This window comes from Myxine glutinosa, chromosome 2, assembly GCF_964187855.1.
Source record: "Myxine glutinosa chromosome 2, kmMyxGlut1.1, whole genome shotgun sequence".
In the NCBI taxonomy this organism is placed as follows: Eukaryota; Metazoa; Chordata; class Myxini; order Myxiniformes; family Myxinidae; genus Myxine; species Myxine glutinosa.
In genome coordinates, this window is record NC_136262.1 from 164,148,299 (window position 1) to 164,169,369 (window position 21,071).

Below are 21,071 nucleotides of genomic sequence, written 5' to 3' on the forward strand. Positions count from 1 at the left end.
CTTTCTTGCACACCTCCTTTTTCGCACACCAGACCTGTCGCACACTTCACCAACGGCCTCTCACGAACACCCGGGTCCATCTCGACCCCCAAGCTTCTTAAATCACCTGGCGCATCATACGCACGACCATATTGGTCACCACTTACACCGGGTCCTCTTCCTCTTCGCTTCTCCTCCATCACCTGCGAATCCCTCATCCGGTTAATGAGCACATCATTACGATCCGAACACAGACTTTGGACCAATTCTTTTATCTCCTCTTTTATCTCTTTATTATCCCCTCTCCGTCGCTTCTTAATTTCGCTCACCCCTTCTTCCACTTCTTCTAATTTCTGCTTCACCTCTTTTATTCCCCGGTACGTCTCCTCAAGCTCGTCCTCCAAGGCTACCTTGACCGTTTCCATGTGCGTCCTCACCTGCCGGTCCTTCGTCTCCATTACCTCTATCACCTCGTCCAACCTCGTTGTCAGTCCCTCTCGTACCATCTGACATTCCCTCTTCGTCGCTACCAAGTCATCTTTTAGTTCTTTCTGTGTCGCCTTTAACCCTCCTATTACCGCTGTGTTCTTCTTTACCTGGTCCGTTAGTTCTTTTTGTCCCTCTGTCAGTTGTTCTACTTCCTGCGTCAGGTCCTCTATGCCCCCTTGTAACTTTACAGTCCCCTTTCTCACCTCCTTCTCCATGTGCTCCTTACAGTGCCTCACCTCCTCGCGCACTCCTCCGACCTCCTCACTCACACCTCTTCTGATCTCTTCTCCCATCACTTGCATCTCCTGTCCAGATGCCACCCTCATCTGCTCCATTTCCTCCCTGTGAGCATCCAGTTTGGTTTCTACCCCCATTCTGACCCCCTCTATCTGCTGCCCCATTTGTTTAACTTCCCTTTCCGCTTGGTCCCTCATGTCCCTCAATTTGCCTTCCATATTGTTTTCTAACCCCTCTAACCCCTTTTGCATCCCTTCCATTTGATTCTCTTGAGCGGCCATTCTGTTTTCTACCCCCATTAACCCCTCCTGTATTTCCCCTAATCTATTGTCTAATCCCTCTATTCTACTCCCTAACCCCCCGATCTGGGCCCCCATGTCCTCCCTCAATTTCTCGCTATTGGACCCCATTTCGCCCCCCATGACCCCCATTTGGTTTCCCATTACCCCTAATTGCTCACTCTGCAGTTTGAGGGACGCCTGCATTTGCGCCATAAATTGCTCCATGAGGGCCTGCATTTGGGCCATCCCTCCCACTTGTGCAGCGGGTGCGGCCGCCGTAGCAATGTGCGAGGCGCCATTTTGTGCGCCCGCAACGTCGGGCGCAACGACGCTATTTTGTGCGTCTGCTACCCTCACTGTTTCGCTCTCCTTATGTCCCTCATTTTGGTCCTGGACCGACCCTGCCTCACTCTCCTCTACCGGACCCCAGCCGACTTGGTCTGCCATAGCGCGACTTTCAAAATTCGGGTTTTTATATTTTGTAAAACACAATCAAATTTCGCCGTTATAATTTCGAGCGCGGGAAACGCGCTCCGGATCGAATTCTACCTCCCAACACCAATTGTTACCCTAGTGGTACAATTGGTGTTCCAAAATTTGGGCCTAATAAATTTAGTCCCAGGTCCGAATCCGACACTCCTGACACCAATTGTTACAGACGCGGTTGTGGATGTTGGTTTACCGAGCGGTTTGGTATGACCGCGTCTGCACGTTTACCCGATTATACTCGAACGTTGCCGAGTCGCGCTACGCTAAATCAATTGAGGAAAAGGACACAACGGCTGGGTTAAAATGACACGACACCAAGGGTTCAGTTCTCAAGACCTCCGGAGGAGGTTATAATATTGCGGAAGGTCAGATTACAGGGATGAGAGAGACAGCATAGTAAGGTAGGCACTTAATTACGGTCTTAGAATAGCCCCGACAGACGACAGATAAACAGGACAAAACTGACTCACACGGGGATTGATGGCAAGGAAAGGCGGGTTGGTCGATGGCTCAAGGTGCACTCTTGGCTCAGGGACAGAATCGACCCGGTCCGGTCCAAAGATGCGGGGAGGTATTCAGCGCTCGGAGGTGGCAACTTCTCTCTCCAAGCTGGGGGCGCATCTGATCTCACATCCGGTAAGTCGCTGCGTATATCCGGCGGGGAGTGACACGCCCTCGGCTCGTTAGCTCCGCCCCAGATGGAATCGGCCCGTTGCTTCTCATTGGGTGCGGGGGTTACCGGGCTCCGCCCCTGACGAGGAGCCGACAGGCAGCCCCTTCGTGGTAACCCCGTCGGCGCACATGGGTAATGGCGGCTAACCGAGCCGGAGTGAGGACGCACACTCCCCGCGCGCTGTTGTGGTAGTTGTTGTTGTAGTTGTAGTTGTTGTTGTTGTTGTAGTTGTTGTTGTTGTTGTTGTTGCATGGGGAAGATGGGAGGAGGTATGGGGAGGTCCTAAACTCACTACTGGTGCCATACGATCACATTCTGGTGCAACGAAGAGTCAGAATTAATGGAAACGAGTCCTTAACTGACATAGACTAAGAATAACTAGCAAGATGTCCGAAAGTTGTCTACGTGAGATGCGGTGGACCTGGGCACGACATTTAATGGGGGAAAAAGGGGAAGGTCGGTTCTACAGAGTGTTATTTACAGGCAATGGGACTAGGGAATGGGGGATTGGGGATAGTTGGGGAGTGTTGGGGAAATAGGGGAATATTTACAAGCGGATATGGAGGCCAAATGCCATATCCGCAACAATATATATATATATATATATATATATATATATATATATATATATATATATATATATATATATATATGTTTTATCATTGTGAAATCAACAGTGTGGAAAAAAAAATCCTGGACAGTTTGTGGCATTTTATTAAGTACCCAGTCTGCAGTAGGATATTCTGAAAATAGCGATTCATTTCCCCCTTATCAGAAGATGATCCAAACTTTCTACATTTTGTGTTTGCATTGCGAACACCAAAATGATTATAAAGCAACATATTAACGTGACCACAATGAAGTCCTGAATAACTGTGTGCATTTGCCCCATTGGCATTGCTAATAACGCATACGTAACACTGGCTGGCATGGCTGTAACGGCAAGAACCTCATGAATGGCATATCTCGATCTGTAGCGATTGCCAAACGTTGCCTTGGCACATTCTGCAAAGTGAGGTTCCAGCCAAAGCGATTCCCATATTTCATTGGCATTCATGCCAAGCCTTGGTTTCTGTTGGTGCATAATCTGCAGATAATAATATTTAAATGCTGCACAATATAATCTCTCTATAACTCCGCAGCAAGCACTCTACAAGGGAACTAAGTGAGAAGGCCCAGTTTCTCCTTTCTCATGTTAGCTTTCACTGGCCATTCCTTTGGCACCCATTTCAATGAATTATATCTTGGCTGCCTCCTCCAGGGTAATCTACCCCAGAATTTCCCTATTCGAAGTAACGTCTGTGGCTCAAAATGCTGCTGAGTCCATTGAAAATTCATCCAAATATTATTACAGATGAATTCACCATCTGAAGTGCATTGTGCAATGTACAATATATACTCTCCAGGCATGTTGGTCTGTGCATTGAGGTAAACTGGGAATCCAGCATCACTTTGAACTTGACCATTCTGCTTAAGTTGACATTTGCTGGTCAGTAACAGCAGAACTTCTGAGCTATTTTTTTTATTTTCAACAAAATAAGCCTCTATAACAAGGAAGTGCTGATCAGGGACTAAAAAGCATCCTTCTTCAACTGTGTAATAAATTTTGTTTTTAAATATAACAAATAACAGAGTAGAAAGCAGGGAAACACACTTCACCAAAAAAATGGTGAAGGGACACAACAGGGGACACGAATAGGTGAGGGGAAGAATGAAAACAGGGGAGACGAGGAGGCCACATGGAATGAACATGCTGAATATAAGCTCAGACATAGCACGAAGGGGGCTGAAAGATGAGGAATGTAAAACCATTTTTTATTATTAACACCACAAGGGAAAGGTTCAAGGCCAAAAACCAAGACAGAGCCCCTGGGCGAAAAAGCAAAAAAAGAAGATTGGAAATGTAATCATTAAATGAGATCTAGATGGTTGATTCATGACTTTCATTGTTACAAGTTGGTACAACTCGGAACACACTGCTGGGAAGACTGTTCCAAAGAGAGGTAGTGCGGGGGAAGCAGGAAGAGGCATGCTGATTGGTATGGAGGGAAGAGAGGATAACACAGAAATGCTGATGAGTAAAGCTAGGTGAGTATTATGAATACAGTGAAGAGGAGGAGGGACAGAAACAAAGACTTCAACAGAGCACTGACTGTGATAATGTGAGAAGAGGCACAGGGAAGTTTGGAGATGGGACAAAGCTCGGAGATGGCTAAACAAGGTGTGATCATCAATCAGTCTGCCTTACCTTGGACGCAATCCAGAATACCAATGACTGATGGAGGAGTGTCATCCCAGACATGGGAGCAGTATTCCATCACCAATCTAACTTAGGATTTGTAGAGGGTGCGAAGCTGATTGGAGTTGAAGTAGTTGCGAGCTCTGAAGAGAAAGCCAAGTTTCTAGGAGCTGGATTTGGTAATTAATGAGGATGTGCAGCTGCCAGGAAAGATTGCTGCAGATGGTGACCCCAAGCATATTAATAGAGGACTGCTGGGGTTGAGAAGAGGTGGGGTGGCTGTATTGATCTTGGTAGATATAAGGAGGGTTTGAGTCTTGCACTGATTGAAGGACATAAGGTTGTTGGAGCCCGAATGGGATGATGAGATTGAGATCATGATTTATTGAGGCAAAAGTTGAAAGGCAAAAACTGAACACCATTCGCTGGCAACATCGGACAGGGTTCTCCAGTGGATCTGGCTTTGTGGAAGCCAAACAGGAAATCAGAGCTGTCTCCCTTGACATATCACGTGCCTTCGATACGGTCTGGCACCCAGCTCTGCTCACCAAACTCTCCTCCTATGGTATCCATGGAAATCTCCATGCTTGGCTTGCGGACTTCCTCTCTGGTCGTAGTCAACGTGTGGCCCTGAATGGATTTCTCTCATCTCCCCTTCCTGTTCTGGCTGGACTTCCCCAAGGTAGTGTTCTGGGCCCTGTGCTTTTTCTGGTGTTCATCAATGATCTCTCCGACTCTCTGGAAAATCCTCTCTATCTCTTTGCTGATGAGTCCACTCTCTGCCGCTCCCGACCTCATCCCTCAAATCGGCAGTCTGCAGCCTCCTCACTCTCTGCAGACCTGGACAAAATCACAGACTGGTCAAACAAGTGGAACATATCTTTCAATCCTGACAAATCTCACACACTTGCTATGTCTCTCCGAAAAGACCGACTGGAAAACCCTCCCATCTACTTTCTCAAGAATCCTCTCCAAGAATTTCTGTCGCTCAAGCTTTTGGGTCTCACTATCTGTCATGATCTTTCTTGGGAAAACCACATTTCCAAGCTGGCCTCCAAAGCTAGTCGCCGACTGGGCATCCTCCATCGTGTGAAGTCCTACCTTGGCACACCTGAACTCCTCACCACATACAAGGCTTTCATCCGCAGCTCATGGAATACTGTTCCCCCCTCTGGGCCGGTGCTCCTGCCTCACACCTAACTCGGCTTCACACTGATGAAACCAAAGCTTTCAGAATCATTGGAATCTCCTGCGATGAAGCTAACTCCGAGGGCCTTTCACTCACTCACCACAGACAGGTTGGTGGTCTTTCTGTCTTCTACCGACTCCTCTCCGGCCTTACTCCCCCAGCTCGATCTGTGCTCTGTCCCCCAAATATTCCTACAGGTCGCACAAGATCTGCCAGCAACCCTCTTATAGTTAAACTGCCAAAATCTAGGCTCTCTGCTCACCTTCACTCTTTCATTCCCCTTTTCTCCCACCTCTGGAACAAACTCCCCCACTCCCTTCAATCCCCTCCCCCCTCCAGGTCTTTAAAACAGCTGTTCACCACCATCTCTTAGCTTACCCCATCCAAAACCTTGATCTTTTCTACCCCTGCTAATTCACCCCAGATCCACTTTTTTGAAATTCCAACTTCTTTCCTGGAAGTCCTTGCAGTATCCATATGTTTTTTTTTTTACCTCTCCCACCCACCCCCCTTCCCATGCCCCGCTCCCATCTCCCCCCAAGCCCTCTCCCTCCCACAGTTCTCTCGATGTCCTTGCTCTCAAATGTTGTGTTTGTGTCCTTCCCCCTCTCTCCCCATCTTGTCTACCGCTCCCCTTATTTTGTGTTTTATGTGTCGGTTTGACTTTTTGTGTGATTAATGTTAGCTCTTTCACGAGCCTCGATCTTGTATACAAAAAAAAATACAAAAAAAACCCCATATTGGTGGTCAATGAAGAGACAGCAAGATTCAAGTTTGGCTAAAAGTTGTTTATTAATGAGAGACTTCATGACTTTGGAGATATTGGAGGTCAAGATGATTGGATGCTAATTGGAGGGTATCAGACCTGTCACCCTTCTTCAAGACACGGCAGCCATCGGCATGCTTCCTGAAGGCTGGGTAATTACCTGTAAAGTAAAAGAGGTTGAAAAGCTTGGAGAAAATGGGATCACCTTTGGGAATGCAATGTTTCATAACAACAGCAGGAAGGCCATTTGTACCATTGGCTTTGTTGATGACAAGGGAGAGCTGGTTCTGGCAAACCTTGTGAGTGGAAAAAAGAAGTTGGATTTAGGAAAAGCAGAAAGTTATATTGGAATTATCCAGAGTGGACTTGACTGCAGATTGAGAGGGAAAGTTGTTGGCTTTGGACTTAGGAAAGCTGGAGATGGAACTATCGGGGTTGTTGAAAGGAGGATAAGATGACTCGCATAAATTGGTGAAGATGTGCTTGGCTAAGGACCAGAAGGCACGTCTGCTGCTGGGAAGAGAGAAGACCTTGTCAGACGTCTACTGGATGAAGTCGGCTTGGACTACGGAGATGATGCACCTATAATTGATGTGGGCAGCCACATAAGAACATACAATTATGTTCTAAAAGGAAAACTTTCTCTAGGCTTTAAAGAGGCCGTTTTTTAAGGAAGCAGAAGAAGCACAATTATGGAAAGCAAAGTTGGAGGATGGGACTTTTCTGCCTTTGGATGAGTGGGGTATGTCAAGAGACATACATACTCAGTTGATTTCAGTAATTTGGTCTGCTGCAGTGGAAGGATCAGCAGAGAAATGGGAGTTGCACCGAGGGTAGTCTCCAAAATATTGGCAAAGGTCGTCCCAGTTGGCAGAGTCATAATACTGATACTCCAAGGGATGGTAATGAACCATTGGTCAGAAGATCCAATAGCTGCGAAAACAAGGATAATGGTTTAAAGATGAGGTTTAGAAGTGAGAAACAGATCCAGATTGTTGGAGCTGTTGGAGAAGCAGTAAGGAATGCGGGTGAGTTCAGAGGTGAGTTTGCAGAGGTCATAGCAGATAGCAAGGACTTTGGATTCAGAAACCGCCTGGTTGGTGTGGGTAGAGTGGAAAAGCCAGAAGCAGTTTTAGATATTGAAATCTCCAAAAAGGATGATTTCGGAAGATGGAGAAGATTGTTGGATTTGCTCAATACAGATAGTGAGGTGGTCCAAGATCTGCATATTATTGTCAGAATTAGGAGAGGGTAAACGTAGCCAATTAATATATGAGATTGAGGAGGGAGACTTTCAGCTAGAGAAGTTGAAAATCATGGTTGGAAAGCTCAAGGCGAATGGCATTGAAGCGGATGTAGGTGCATGTTGAAGCGGACGTAGGGGCACATGCTAGGTTTGGAGTGGAACCTTGTATAAAATGTAGTCAGCGTACTGGAGGTGTGTAGTGCAGATGGCTTCAGCAATCTGTGTCTCAGTAAGGAGCAGATGTGGCCTAGATGATTATAGCAGATGGTGGGTAGGTTTGAGTTTAGAAAGAAGACCTTGGATGTTGGCAAAGGCTGGAATGAATTGATTGGAACAGGATGGGGTGCCCAAAATGATTGGCTGACAGTAAAATCTTGATTCTTTTTGTTGTTGTGCATGAGAGAAAAAAAGTGAAAAGTGGGGGAAAGGGGCTTCAGAGAACTTTGCAGAGAAAGAAAGAGCATTCCAGATTCCAACGACAGTGCAAACTCTTGGCCTTGGAAGGACTTCTTAAAATCCCATGATCGGTTTGGCTCCAGTCACAAACTGGCAGACACAAGGACCAATATTATGCACCAGCAGATGAGGCAGTCTCCCAGGGTGCTACATCCAGTTTCTGGCATCTAGTTTTCTGGTGGAAGCCTTTGAGAACAATGACTCTAACACTAAACTCTAGCTTTACATAGCCAATGTAGACACGGAAGAACCAGCAATGCAATCCATAAGGCAGAAAGACCCCTCAAAAACCTGCAAACCCCCCATTTGGTAGCTTGCCCCAAGAAATTGCAACAGAACCAATGTTCTGCTAGCGGGTTCCTAAGGGACAAGTGGTGGTACCTGGTCGGCTGTGAGGAACGTACGACCTGAGAGAATGAAATGAAAATGGGAAAAAACTGAACAGTGTGTAAAGAGCGAGGAAAGAAATCACATTAACCTGGAAGGGAAGAGGTGGGCTTGGATCAGGTCAATGAGGGTAAAAAAAATATAATGAGCATGGAAGGGAGGGGTGACCTGAGAAGGTTACCAGTCATTTTGCAGCCCTGGAGGGAATGTGATTGAATAGACTGAGGAAGTTCGTCACACAGCTGAGAGAAATGAGAAAAGAGGAGGAAAGAGACAAATGAGTGTTGATGAGAAGTGAACTTGAAGTTTAGGAGTTTCACTAGAAGTGAGTTACTGGCAGAATGTATGCACCCTGAAGAACCTTGGAAGGGTGGGGGGTGGGGGGGGGGTGAGGTTGGAAAAGGACAGAGGGTGTAAAACCATTAAAAATTATTCAATGTGGGAGTTACAGGAACTGATTCAGCTTTGTCATGGGAGATTCGAATGATCTAGCAGGCCTTGGTCATGCGAAAGATGTGTGGTAGGGGCTTTAGAGGCCAATTCTGATATGCGGTTCATCCAAAAGAGTCCATGACTGATGGTAAGGCCCAAACCTTTGAGGGACTAAACCTCTTCAAAAGATTTGTTAAGAAATCAGATTGGAGGGTTTGCCAGACAGACCTTTCAGAAAGACAGAGTGAGAGTGTGAGATTTTTCAAGGTTGAAAGCCATTCCACATGTACGACCAACTCCTGATTCTATCAGTGTCTGCTGGGAGTGAAGAGGCTGCTGTCTGGATGTCTGAAGGATGAGGGTTGTCTGGAGGATTATTGAAAAGATAGGGAATTTTTCCAGAGAATCAGAAGGATTGTTGATGATTATGAGAAAAAGAACTGGGTGCAAGATACTGCCTTGTACCACTCCAGCCTTGACAGGGAGAAGAGATGAAAGGAACCCAATGAAAGCCACGCCCTGACTATGAGAGTGGTGGAAATCAGAAAGCCATGTGAGGAGGTGTCCTTGGATACCTTAGGCTGAGAATTTGAAGAGCAAGGCTGTTTGCCAGAGTGTGAAATGCTCAATATATATTCAGAGAGAGAAGTTCACCTCATGATCAAGCCGATAGGGAAAACAGGCAAGCACAAATCGTTTGTAAGTCTGAAAAATATGCAAGGAAAAGCAGTCACTGGAATTGGCTGATCCAGCCTGAGGTCACATCACCAATGTGACAGCTCAGCACAACATTCCATGTTAGTAATGAAGATGAATACAATAACAACACAGCTGAAGGAGGCACATAGATGCATACAGACAAGCAACATGGGGAATAATTTTATTTGGTGGGGAAAAGGAGCAGTTTAAAGCAAGAATTTCCTTGTTTTTTCTAAATGATACACCATGGGAGAGGGAAGGGTGGTAATCCAAAGTGGGACAAGGTAAGTGAGGGCACATATGTAAAGGGTAAGGTTACAGGAATGGGAAAGTGAGGGGGGTGAACACAAAATAACACACGTGAAAATAACTTAACATGAAATCTCCGTATGCTCTCCACTTCTAGGTGCACATGAACAATTCTTTGGAGGCTCTGTCAAGCTTGGACATAAAGTGGCCCATTGAGATGCACCTGAATGTGAGCATGTTACATGATGGCTCACATGTGCTGCACCTCATACCTGCTCTTACAGCGCTGGATGGACACGTCCGCTATGCTATCACTTCGGGAAACCAGGATGGGTGCTTCAGTTTAGCATGGCACGACGGCGCTGCCTCGTTGCGGATTATAAAGGCGAAAGCTGAAGCAGCACGTCCTGGTTCGCAGCAGCTCGAATTGGCTGCGGCACCTGCCTATCATGGTCCAGCTTTGCGTCGCTTACACGCTGCGCATGAAAGAGACTATCTAGAAGGAGAGCTTGGTCGAAAGTTGCGTTTGAAATTACTTGTACATCTGCACTGATTGTATTTTCCTTCTAGCCATTTCCTACCCGAGAAATCCTCCATTAGTCCCATCCTACTTGCCCTTATCTTCTTTTTTTTATTGTGAAGTCCACCTTGCTTTCCTCTAGAATTCCTCAACAAGACATTAATATTTACTTCCTCCCTTTGTTTCTTCTCTTCTTTCTACTTTACCACCTTCTATTGTCCTTTCCTTTGTTCGACTTTGTCTGTATGTAAGTTATGTGAGCCCCTGTGGAATTCAGAGGAAATCTTCCATATAATGTGGTTGTTTAACCAAAGAATGTGCTTTATAAAGTGCACTGTGGGTATTCTGCTTGATCAAATGAGGCTTTTTGCACAGGGAGTGTAACAGGTTAATAAATATGCTTACTTACGTTCCTTAACCTCTGAGCGATGCAATTTGGGTGTTTTTAAGGATGCCTTTTTCTTTTCTTTTTCTTTTTTTTTAACATCTGAATTCTGAAACATGTATTGAAGTATAAAACGAGTTTATTTCAAAGTAGTCGCCCTTAAAAAGCATAAGGAACTTGAACATTGTTTCTTACACAGTTAACAAATAGAAAGAGAAAAAGGTTTAAATGCAATAATTTTTAGATGGTTAAATGCAATAAATAATTTTCAGACCTTTACAAAAAGTACTGATATTGTTACTGATTTTTACCTTTTTGCTAGTATGAAATACTGTGACCCTAATTCGTTTCCAGCTTTATTTTCCAAATGGTATATTGAAGAGATTTTCCAAATGGTATATTGATAGTGTTTTTTTATTCTCAATCATGTGACTGCCTTCCAAAGAGTTTCAGCGTTTGGGACCGGTTTGAACTGGAGCCCCTTTTAGTGGACGCAAAACATCAGCAACAAAATAAAAAGTCAATATTCCAAACTTCCATTCATCATCAAGTATTGTGAGTTTGTGTAATAATTGTGGGATTAGTGGAGTTGAGTTTTTAAATAAAATAAAAATATCATGTTGATCACAGAAAGTAAATTGATGCAATAATTGAAATGCCAAATCAGCATTTTTATATTATGCTGTTTCTTAAATTAATAAATACACCAACTGGAAATCAGGTAAACCAGTTGGACTCTTTACTGCACAAATAACATCTATTCATTCGCATCTGTGCATAACACGCTTTTGGCAAGATGCTGGTTTTAAATTACCTTGGAAAAAAACATCATGCATTGATGCTTGATTGTACACTCGTACATCATTATCAGCTCATATATTCAAATGGCGTAACATCTCTTTCCCATTTTTGAGCAGATTCAAACAATAAAGTGAACCGACGGGTTTGCATTCTATGTCTTCAGTGACTTTAAGTTATAAATGCAAACAAGTGATGCAGCACTGTGTAACACATACAATTTATAATATGGATCGATATAAAAGACGTACATTTTAAATGGTGCTAAAATACGTGGTTTGTTTGGAGTTGTATTGTATTGCCATAACTTTAATGAACAATTAAATCAAAAAGTGGTTCTTGTTTGCATACAATTAACGTTTTCACTATGAATGCATAATCTGCACGTATATCAAAAAAAAATGTAAAATATTTTAATGTGATTAATAGAATTACTCTGTTGGAACTTGAAGTTATTGTTATAAACGTACTTTTTAAAATATGTTGTTCTTCAGGGTTATCTTATTTTCACAACATTGGAAAATGCATTTATGTAATGATGAAATGTAATGGACAAAATATGTGTATAATATCAGTGTTACAATGTCATATATAAGAATAGTTCAGCAAAAAAATATTTGGGTTGTCTTATAAAAGAAGAGAAGGGCTTCCCTCTCTTTATCAACTGCACACCAGCCTCTTACAGTTAAACAAAGATCACTAATAATACATTGTTTGTGCTTTTTACTTGTTAATATTCTGAATAATAAAAACAAGAAAATTTTTGTTTGTTGGATTTGTACAAATTTGGTGAGAAAGAGCAAAAAAAATATTCTAAGAGTGAATAAGTCAAAATACCTTCACCCTTGTCTTCCACTCCGGCCCTCCACTTGCCCCTCTTCCCTCAATAGTCATGTCAATGCAAAATATCAAAATAGTGCATATATAAAACGAATTTGGAAATATTATCATTCAAATGGGTTTTTTTATTGATATTACACCCTTTAAACCCTTTCGACCTTAGTATGAATGGTACATGGGAGACGGGAATACAGAGATAGCTGTACATACTCACATTCTAATTGTACATACTTTATAGACGTACTCACATTATAATTGTACATACTTTATAGACGAACTCACATTATAATTGTACATACTTTATCGAGGTCCTCAGTTGAAAAAGAGAGAACGTGTACTACCGGCTATCACTAGGTGGCGTTTGTGGCCTACGTCAGCACATTCTGCGTGGACGGACAAACAAACAGTCAAACAGACCCAAATGCAATACGCTGTCCTTTGTTGAGGGTAAATATGCCAATATGACAATAAAAATGTTTATTTTTCAAGGAGGCCGAAAATTTTTGCACAGTACTATATGTATTTATATATTCAGTGTATTTATATGTATACCTACTCGTACACCCGCTCACTACAGGAGTGGCAGGAAGGGTCAATCCTCTTTGGGGTATATAGATTACAGTCGATATATGGCCGGGTCTCAAGAACATTGGGTGTGTGTTCATTTACCAAGTTTCTTGTGGAGAGATCGCCAAGTGGTTTAAGCATTCAAGCAAGCACGCCATTCAAAACCCTTAAGGAACGGCTGGCTTGGCAAGCACAAGCTAACAACCTGGTAAATGAGCACAACCCGGGCTTCCTCCCTGTCAGTTTTGTGTTAAACAGCAGGAAAAGTGAGTTTCATTGGTGGTTTTCAAAACAAAACCTTAATTGGTGGGTTTCAAAAGGCCACTATGAAAAATGCCACTTTAGCGGCAGGAAGGGTTATGTTATTTACCCAACCTTTGTGGGGTGTATAGATTACAGAAGATCTTCACTCAGTTCTGGAAGTAAAACTTCCTCCAAATTTCTGGATTCCTCCAAATTTCTTTGTTTTAATGTGATAAACAGGATGAGCGACTGTTTAAAAAGCTAATCATATGTGTTTGTGGTTTATAATATTTTTCCTTCTGGTAGAAGCCGTTGCTCCCATGAAAACACAATGATAAGCTATTTATAAACGTTGACACAGCGTTTGTTCAAGGAGAAAAACCCCTTGGGGAGGTGGGATATTATTGGTATTAATATTGTTTTATAATAGCATTACCATTATGCTAATATCATTAGTTTTGTTATTAGAAACGGCCTTGGAAAAACGCCACGATAAAGCTAGCTTAACACGGATATACACCTCAACACGCAACCCCATCGGCGGCATTGGCCGGGAAAACCCGCTTGAGGATGAAAACCCCCTTGGGGAGGGGGGCAAAGGAATGAGCTACAAACTTCATTGTGTAACCCTTAGTCATCCTGTCAAGTTTGTTTGAGATTGGATAAGTAACGACGGAATGTATCGTTGTCAAAAAATCATCAGACAGACATCAAATGGTGTATTTTAGTATGATGCGCACCGCAGAGTCAATTTTATTCAGGAGACTTTATCCAGGGTTGGGGGTTTGTTCATCGGAGACTGAGAGTCTTCCCTTTGCAAGGTTTAGGACTCTGCCTCTCTTCAGCAAAGGTGTTTAGGTAGCTACACATCCACTGTGACCACTAGTGCAAATATGTACCTTGGTGTTGTTTAAAAAGTATTTGCACCCAACTTTCAGGTATGTCATTCACAAAATCAGTGCTGGATTGTCAGCTGTCATCTAGATAACACACCTGTTTGTACTTAACATCAATTTTGGAGAGTTTGGGCTTTTTTCATTGATGGATTATATTGTGAATAGTAGCAGTTTCACATATCCTCCTCAGAGTCTGCATTTTGCATTTTTACACAGTTTCTACTGTTTCCATCATTATTTCCAATACTGTAAATACATGCATTCATACATGATTCACTATCAAGAATGTTCCACACTTGTTTTTGAAGCCAGCCTTCTTTGATGGATGACATTTCTGTTTTATCACAAATTTACTTTGTGAAAAATTCCAAACAAATCGGTGTGTGGCATGTACTTGAATGAGCTGCCAAATATATGAGAGCAGGTAGAAAACAGATGCTGCTCACACGCGAGGGGGCAACAAAACAAAATCTGCTCAACTCGGAGATTACGCGCAAGTCGGCAACAAAACCGAAAAGTTCTCAACTCAGACAACAAGTCCATGGCCTAGTTGTTGCTGTTGGCTAGTCCAATCATATACGATTCCTCGCAGGCCTGCCAGAAAACAACGACTGAAACTCGGGACTCCATCCAAGTCTCAAGGCCCTTCCAATGCTGTACAAACATTCTGTTTATTGGCCAAATGAGGAACAAAAAGCTCGAGGCTTTTTCTGTCATAAATGTCATAAACATCATAAATGTCATCCTGTCATAAATAACCAGATTTAGAAACAATGCTGCTGCACGGCTTGTGTGTTCGGTACCAGTTAGACATAACACTCAAAGTAGTTGGTTCCCTTTGTGGACCACCTAGTCTGATTGAGGTCGAGTTGAAGGACATTTAGCTTCCTTGTGGTGCAGCTGCATACAATGGAAACAACAACTGTCTAATCTAAACAAACAAACTTGCAACAAACAAATCCTGAGTCTAAAGGATCATTAAGTTAATCTCCCAGATGCCCTTAACTTGGCCAAAGGTATTATTTAGATATTATGGCTATATAATCAAATATAATGACTCATGACGCTTTTAGAATACCAAATGCTGACCACAACATCTTGGGCGCATCTTCAGTTGGAACACATTTATTTTTTAATGTGGTTTTCTATATGGACTTAATTATAAGAAGGCGACATCAACACAAGATACTTAAGGCACCAAAAGGCTATTTATTTGTTCATCATATAGCGGTCATAAGCTGATACTATATCTAGTTATTCACTTAATTTCTAATTTGAAGGTCAGAAACAATATTGTAACTCACTGTGAAAATATCTCAGGCACTTGATTTCTATACACGAGCCCTACAGACAGGAGTACTCGTGTCGATCCACCGAACACAGATGGATGCTTAGTGTCCGGGTAGTCAAAGAAACATAAAATTGTCAAGAATAGCACCGCAATCAATATAGTCATCACCAGGATGAGTCAGAGGTGAGGAAAGTGTGAGATAGAGACGCTCTGTAATCACAAATATTGTAATCATGAAAATGATTATAAATATTTAATTTACATATGTGTGACAATTACATGCCCAGACCAGGTATCAAACCCAGGTCTCTGGTGAACTGTACCAGCACTCTGCCATCTGAGCTATCTGGGTGATTAATATATATCATTCTGGGTGCATGACCGTTCTTAGTTGGTGGAGCGATCCGTCTGGTTGGTTCTGATAACGAGCAAGACTCAGACACGCTAATTAGTTCCACGACCCTGGTGACCCTAACTAACCTCTTTGAGGGACGAGCGGCTGCAAGCCGTGCGAGATGGAGCAATAACAGGTCTGTGGTGTCCTTCGATGTCCGGCGCCACACACGCTACACTGGACAGGCCAGCGTGTACCTTGGGGCTTGCCCTTTGCCGTCAGGCTCAGGTAAACCACTGAGCCCCATCTGTGATGGGGACTGGGGCTTGAGACAGCGTCCCACAAACAAGGAATTCCCAGTAAGCGTGAGTCATCAGCTCGCATTGATTAAGTCTCTGCCCTTTATATGTACCGTCCGTCGCTACTACCGATCAGACGGGCGCGATCCTCAGATCCTCAGATCCTTGTGCCGGTGCGCCAAAAACATGAGCAAACTGGACTGTCGAGACTCTAGAGGAAGTAAAAGTTGCAACAAGGTTATGGTGTGCTATATATATTTATTTTATTTTTATTTTTTTTCCTTTATTTTTTTTTATAACTCATAATTTTGGACACCCATGAAGTTTGGACCCTTGGCTCGGGCCTAGTTGGCCAATGTGGTAATCAAGCCCTTCCTCTATAAAGTATGTAAAAGTAGAATGCGAGTACGTCTACAAAGTATATACGGTACAATTAGAATGTGAGTGTCCATAAAGTATTGTTACGTGTGTGGGGGTAGGTAATCGAATCGAGATGTGGGGTTAGTCGAGATCGAATTGTATAGATTAGTGCGACCCGAATGTCACGAAGAAGAACCTTCATGGATCTAAGTTAGGGCCGAATGTCCGTTTAAGCGTTTATGTGTCTCCATACAAGGGGTGGAGCTATGCTAATTAGGTAGGGCATAAGGATAAATTCCCAGTGTGTAATTGCCTTTGTGATTTTTCCCTTTGTTCTTATAAAATTCACTCGGCCAGCCATGCAATCGGCACATAATTACAACCACCATAATCGCCTATAGTACTCAGACATTACGACCCCGCCCAGCTGAACATTCTCGATGGGCGTCAAGAATGGCTGTGAAGCCACGCCCCGAAGGACGATTTGTTTGGGACGATTCGACGGCGCTCGGTGATTGGAGCGAGTGTGACGTCAGAGGGGACCTTCAAGAATGGAGGAAGAAAAAGCGAAGCACCCGCCATTTTCCCTCTCTCGTGCTGGCTTGGTGCAAGCGGTCATGCCATTGTTCTCTCTCTCCCTGGGGGAGGAGGAGGGATTTTGGCTGCCTTGCGCGGACCGGCTGGCTGCGGCACGACTTCACGCCATCGGGCGTTTTCCCGCGTAAGGCCTCGGAACCATTCGACGACCATCGGGGTTTGAGGACGCCAGGGAGTACCGGCCAACGCATCACACCACACTTTTTTTTTCTTTTTTTTTCTCCCTGTGTCTGTATTTGTGTCTGATGGAGGGTCCCTCATTTAGGAATTATAGTTTTTACCCCACCGTTCATTTCTTTATTGCCTGCATTATTTTCATTAAATACTTATTTGTTGCATTTTCAAGTTCTTGTCTTCTACGTTTATTTATTCGTGGTTTCGGATAAACCATCGTCACATCCATCCATTCAAATAAGACCTCGGGACCTCTGTTTCCCTCGTATGCCATACAGAGACACCGCCATATTTTGGGGTATACGCCTCGGAGTTAAAGCACGTTTTGGTCATCTGTCGCCCTGAGGTCTTCACTACAGTGTAGACGTGACAGTATGTACGGTACAATTAGAATGTGAATATGTCTAGAAAAAACATACTTAGGGGTGTTGTAAAATAAATGATACTTTTTAATTAAAATTAAAAACTCACGTTTAATACGCGTCAATATGACCACCATTAGCTTCAGAAACCATTTGAAGTCGACTTTTAAAAGATTTCAGCAAAGACACGAACATGAGTCGCAAATATGACGGAGACAATACGCAGGCAACGTGCGTGACATGGGCCAACACGTCATGATGACGCACACGAAATTTGAATTCAAAAATCGCGGACATATGGTCAATACAATCTGGGGGGGGGGGGGGGGGTATGTATCATTTATTTTGCAACACCCTATACAAAACCACACAAAACAAGTCTGAGCGAAGGTGTGCAATCTTTGCTTGTCCTAGTTCAAATTGCATTCAACCATCCATCTGAGAAATGTTACCAACTACCAGGGTAAATGCCTTCACAGAGCATTTGGGTGCTCAAACCAAGTTGTGAACATTGTTGCCTCAGAAGTAACACAGGACAGGTGCTATTGTTTTTGACAGAAATTTGTCCAGGGTGCCGGTTCACAATAGCCTATTCCTGAGAAAACACTGGCATCTTTAACATCCTTGCACAGGATTCATGGCGCTTGCTTCCAATTTTGTTGGCACATGATATGTAAAATGTCTTTTTGGGGAAAAAAGATAAAAAAGCAAAAAAAAATCAAAAAAAATCGAAAGGTTTGATCGATTGCCGCATTGTCTAAAATGTCCTACATTTTTACGTGCTCTGGAAATTCTCCTTATCCTGTTAGTTTAACATGTGGAATGTGGATTAATTTAATAATGCATTGCAAATCTCTTATAGGATGCAAAGTTATTGTCAAAAAGAAAGGAACAATATACCAGCAATATGGAGTTCTCACATTTGGGTTCTTGTGCAACAAACTGAGGAGAGGGTGTTGCATTTGAGTCCGTTTGTTTGTCTGTTTGTTTGTCTGTTTGTTTGTTTGTCCGCACAGAATAAATATGATTTTCTCTGCAACCGTTGGTCCGATTGACAGGAAATTTTCACCATAGGTGCAACTCCACCTGTATAATGTTTTAATGATAATTATGACGTCATAAGTCACGTGGTTCGACCGCCATCTTGGAAAACCCGAAAAACTTTGCACCTCTATATCTCCGAAAGTGCTGAATAGAAAAAAAATTAAGACATTGCTCATTGTGAAGAACTCTCCATGGGGAATAAAATATGTTAATGATGATGTCATAGGTGCCTCCATTATGACGTCATAATTCGACAAGTACAAAACTTCATCCGATCAAGATGAAATTTATTGAGCATAATCTAGGAATAAATTAGTTTAGAAAAAATAATGACGTCATCAGTCACGTGGTTCATCAGCCATATTTGTTTTAACACAAAAGCCTTAAAAACCACTGAAGATACATCCTGGCGAGGGTTTGCAATCTCTGGTTGCTCTTTTTCATGTTTGTTATTATGGAACAAAGTTCGACTTAGTATACAAAAAAAATGTCTGTAGGATATTAAGCTGGCTGTCTTAGCTGAAGCTGAATCAAATAAAACGACGTGTTTGTGCTTCATATGAATCTTTCCAAATGCAACATGTAGGCCTACTACTTGATCATGGGAATTTGATAACAATTTCGCTTGTGAAAACGCTGAACGATTCCATATTATATCTTATTTTTATGAATTAATGATAATATTTACTCCATTTCCGTGATGTCCAAGGAGTCCATTATTCACAAATGCTTCCTGAAGAGGACCCAGCACTTGAATCCAAGCAGTTGAATTTGGGTGCTCCTGTTTGGATCCACCCAATGCTTTAAACATGCCTTCTTTTATGTTATCCCATTAACACTGTCTCCAAAAACTCCAATAGAACTCCAAAAACTCTGGATGTCTGTGAAATTCCCTGGATGTCAAACTGGATGTCTGCATACAAAAAAAAATCAGTTGAATTAATAGTTCATCCTTCCTTGCAATGCTTTTCTACCAGTTGGTATACAGTAAAGTCCTATCGGATCAGTAACATAATTTTATGAACTACCACTAAGGCAGTGTTGTCATCGAGTCCACCTGGTCCGAGTCCAAGTCCGAGTCCAAGCTCTCCAAGTCAAAGTCCGAGTCCTGCCGTCTGTCTGAGTCCGCATCCAGCAGTCGCGAACCAGAGTACTTGGCATCCGAGTCCAAGTCCAAGTCGTGTGCTGAACATGTATTGGAAAATGGCAAAAATAGCGAATTTATTTGTGCATATATATATATATATGTAAATTAAGACAATCAAATATCAAAACCGACTAACAGTGTAACTTCGTACTTGCATCAACATTTTATTCCATACTAGCAGAAGTACTTGGCATTGCCGGGCGGGGGAGGGGAGGGAAGGGGAGGGGAGGAGAGGGGGGGAGGGGAGGAGAGGGGGGGAGGGGAGGAGAGGGGGGGAGGGGAGGAGAGGGGGGGAGGGGAGGAGGGGGGGGGAGGGGAGACCCGTACATTCCCAACCCGTACATTCGCCCTCTCGACTCAAGCTCGTATTCGATTCGTATTCGAAATCGAAAGGGGAAATCCTTCGTATTCGAATTCGTAAACACGAAATATGAATTAAAATTTAATTCATATCGCACAAAATCGACACAAAACACGGTCGCATAAAGGTGAAAAACGCAATGGCTTTTCGCCCTGAATCACGTGCAAACGTGTGACGTGTGACGGGATGGAACATCACGTGATCGCTCTGAGCGAATCAGCGAGCTGCTCGCACTGGCTGAGATTAGCGGGTACTTCGCTGAAATGCGCTGAGGTAAATATGAATAAAAAATATGGATCTCGTCAAATATGGTCTCGGCCATGTTCGTCCCAGGCTCAATGGCCATGTCTATGCCAAATATCAAGCACGTGAGCCTCTCCGTTTCGGAGTCTATCGGTAACATTACACACACACACACACACACACACACACACACACACACACACACACACACACACACACACAAACTGTGTTTTATATATATATAGATTATGCACTAATATAAAGCCCATCAAAAATGATGGGTTGGAACAGTTTATTTGATGGTGCAGGTTGGAACCGTGGTCTTTAGGGTCTTTAAGGGTCTTTGGGGCATTTTGGATCTTCAGAGTCTTTTTGTTCTTTGGGGGCATTTTGGGTCTTCAGGGTATTTTTGTTCTTTGGGGCATTTTGGGTCTTCAGTGTCTTTTTGTTCTTTGGGGTATTTTGGGTCTTCGTGGTCTTTTGGGTCCATGAGGGTCTTGGGTTATTTTCAGTCTTTTGGGTCTTTGGGGAATTTTGGGTCTTCAGGGTCTTTTGGATATTTGGGGGCTTTTCGGTCTTCTGGGTCTTTATGATCTTTTTGGGTCTTCAGAGTCCTTGGGGTCTTCTGGGACCTTGGTGTCCTTTGGGTCCTCAGTCTTTTAGGTCTTTTAACCAGTGGACACAGTGGTGTTCAAAGATTGCCCATTAAACCCCCCACTCAAATACCTCCGAAAGCACTACTCAAAGCCTTTAAAACCTACAAAGGGAGACAGACACACAAATACACAAACACACATTG

At 43.2% G+C, this 21,071-nt stretch overlaps 2 protein-coding genes across 3 annotated transcripts in view; both read left to right on the top strand.

Annotated features, from left to right (window-relative positions):
• LOC137421111 (fibrillin-2) overlaps positions 1 to 12,278 on the top strand; it is a 291,848-nt gene extending 279,570 nt beyond the window's left edge. For both annotated transcript variants that reach the window (XM_068106839.2, XM_068106838.2), the window contains exon 64: positions 9,969 to 12,278. In XM_068106839.2, coding sequence (XP_067962940.2) covers positions 9,969 to 10,364 — 396 coding nt within the window. In that variant the 3' untranslated portion in view covers positions 10,365 to 12,278. The remainder of the gene's footprint in view (positions 1 to 9,968) is intronic.
• Positions 1 to 21,071, top strand: part of LOC144890982 (protein FAM200C-like) — a 1,200,974-nt gene that overhangs the window by 1,042,107 nt on the left and 137,796 nt on the right. The gene's annotated exons all lie outside the window — the stretch shown is intronic.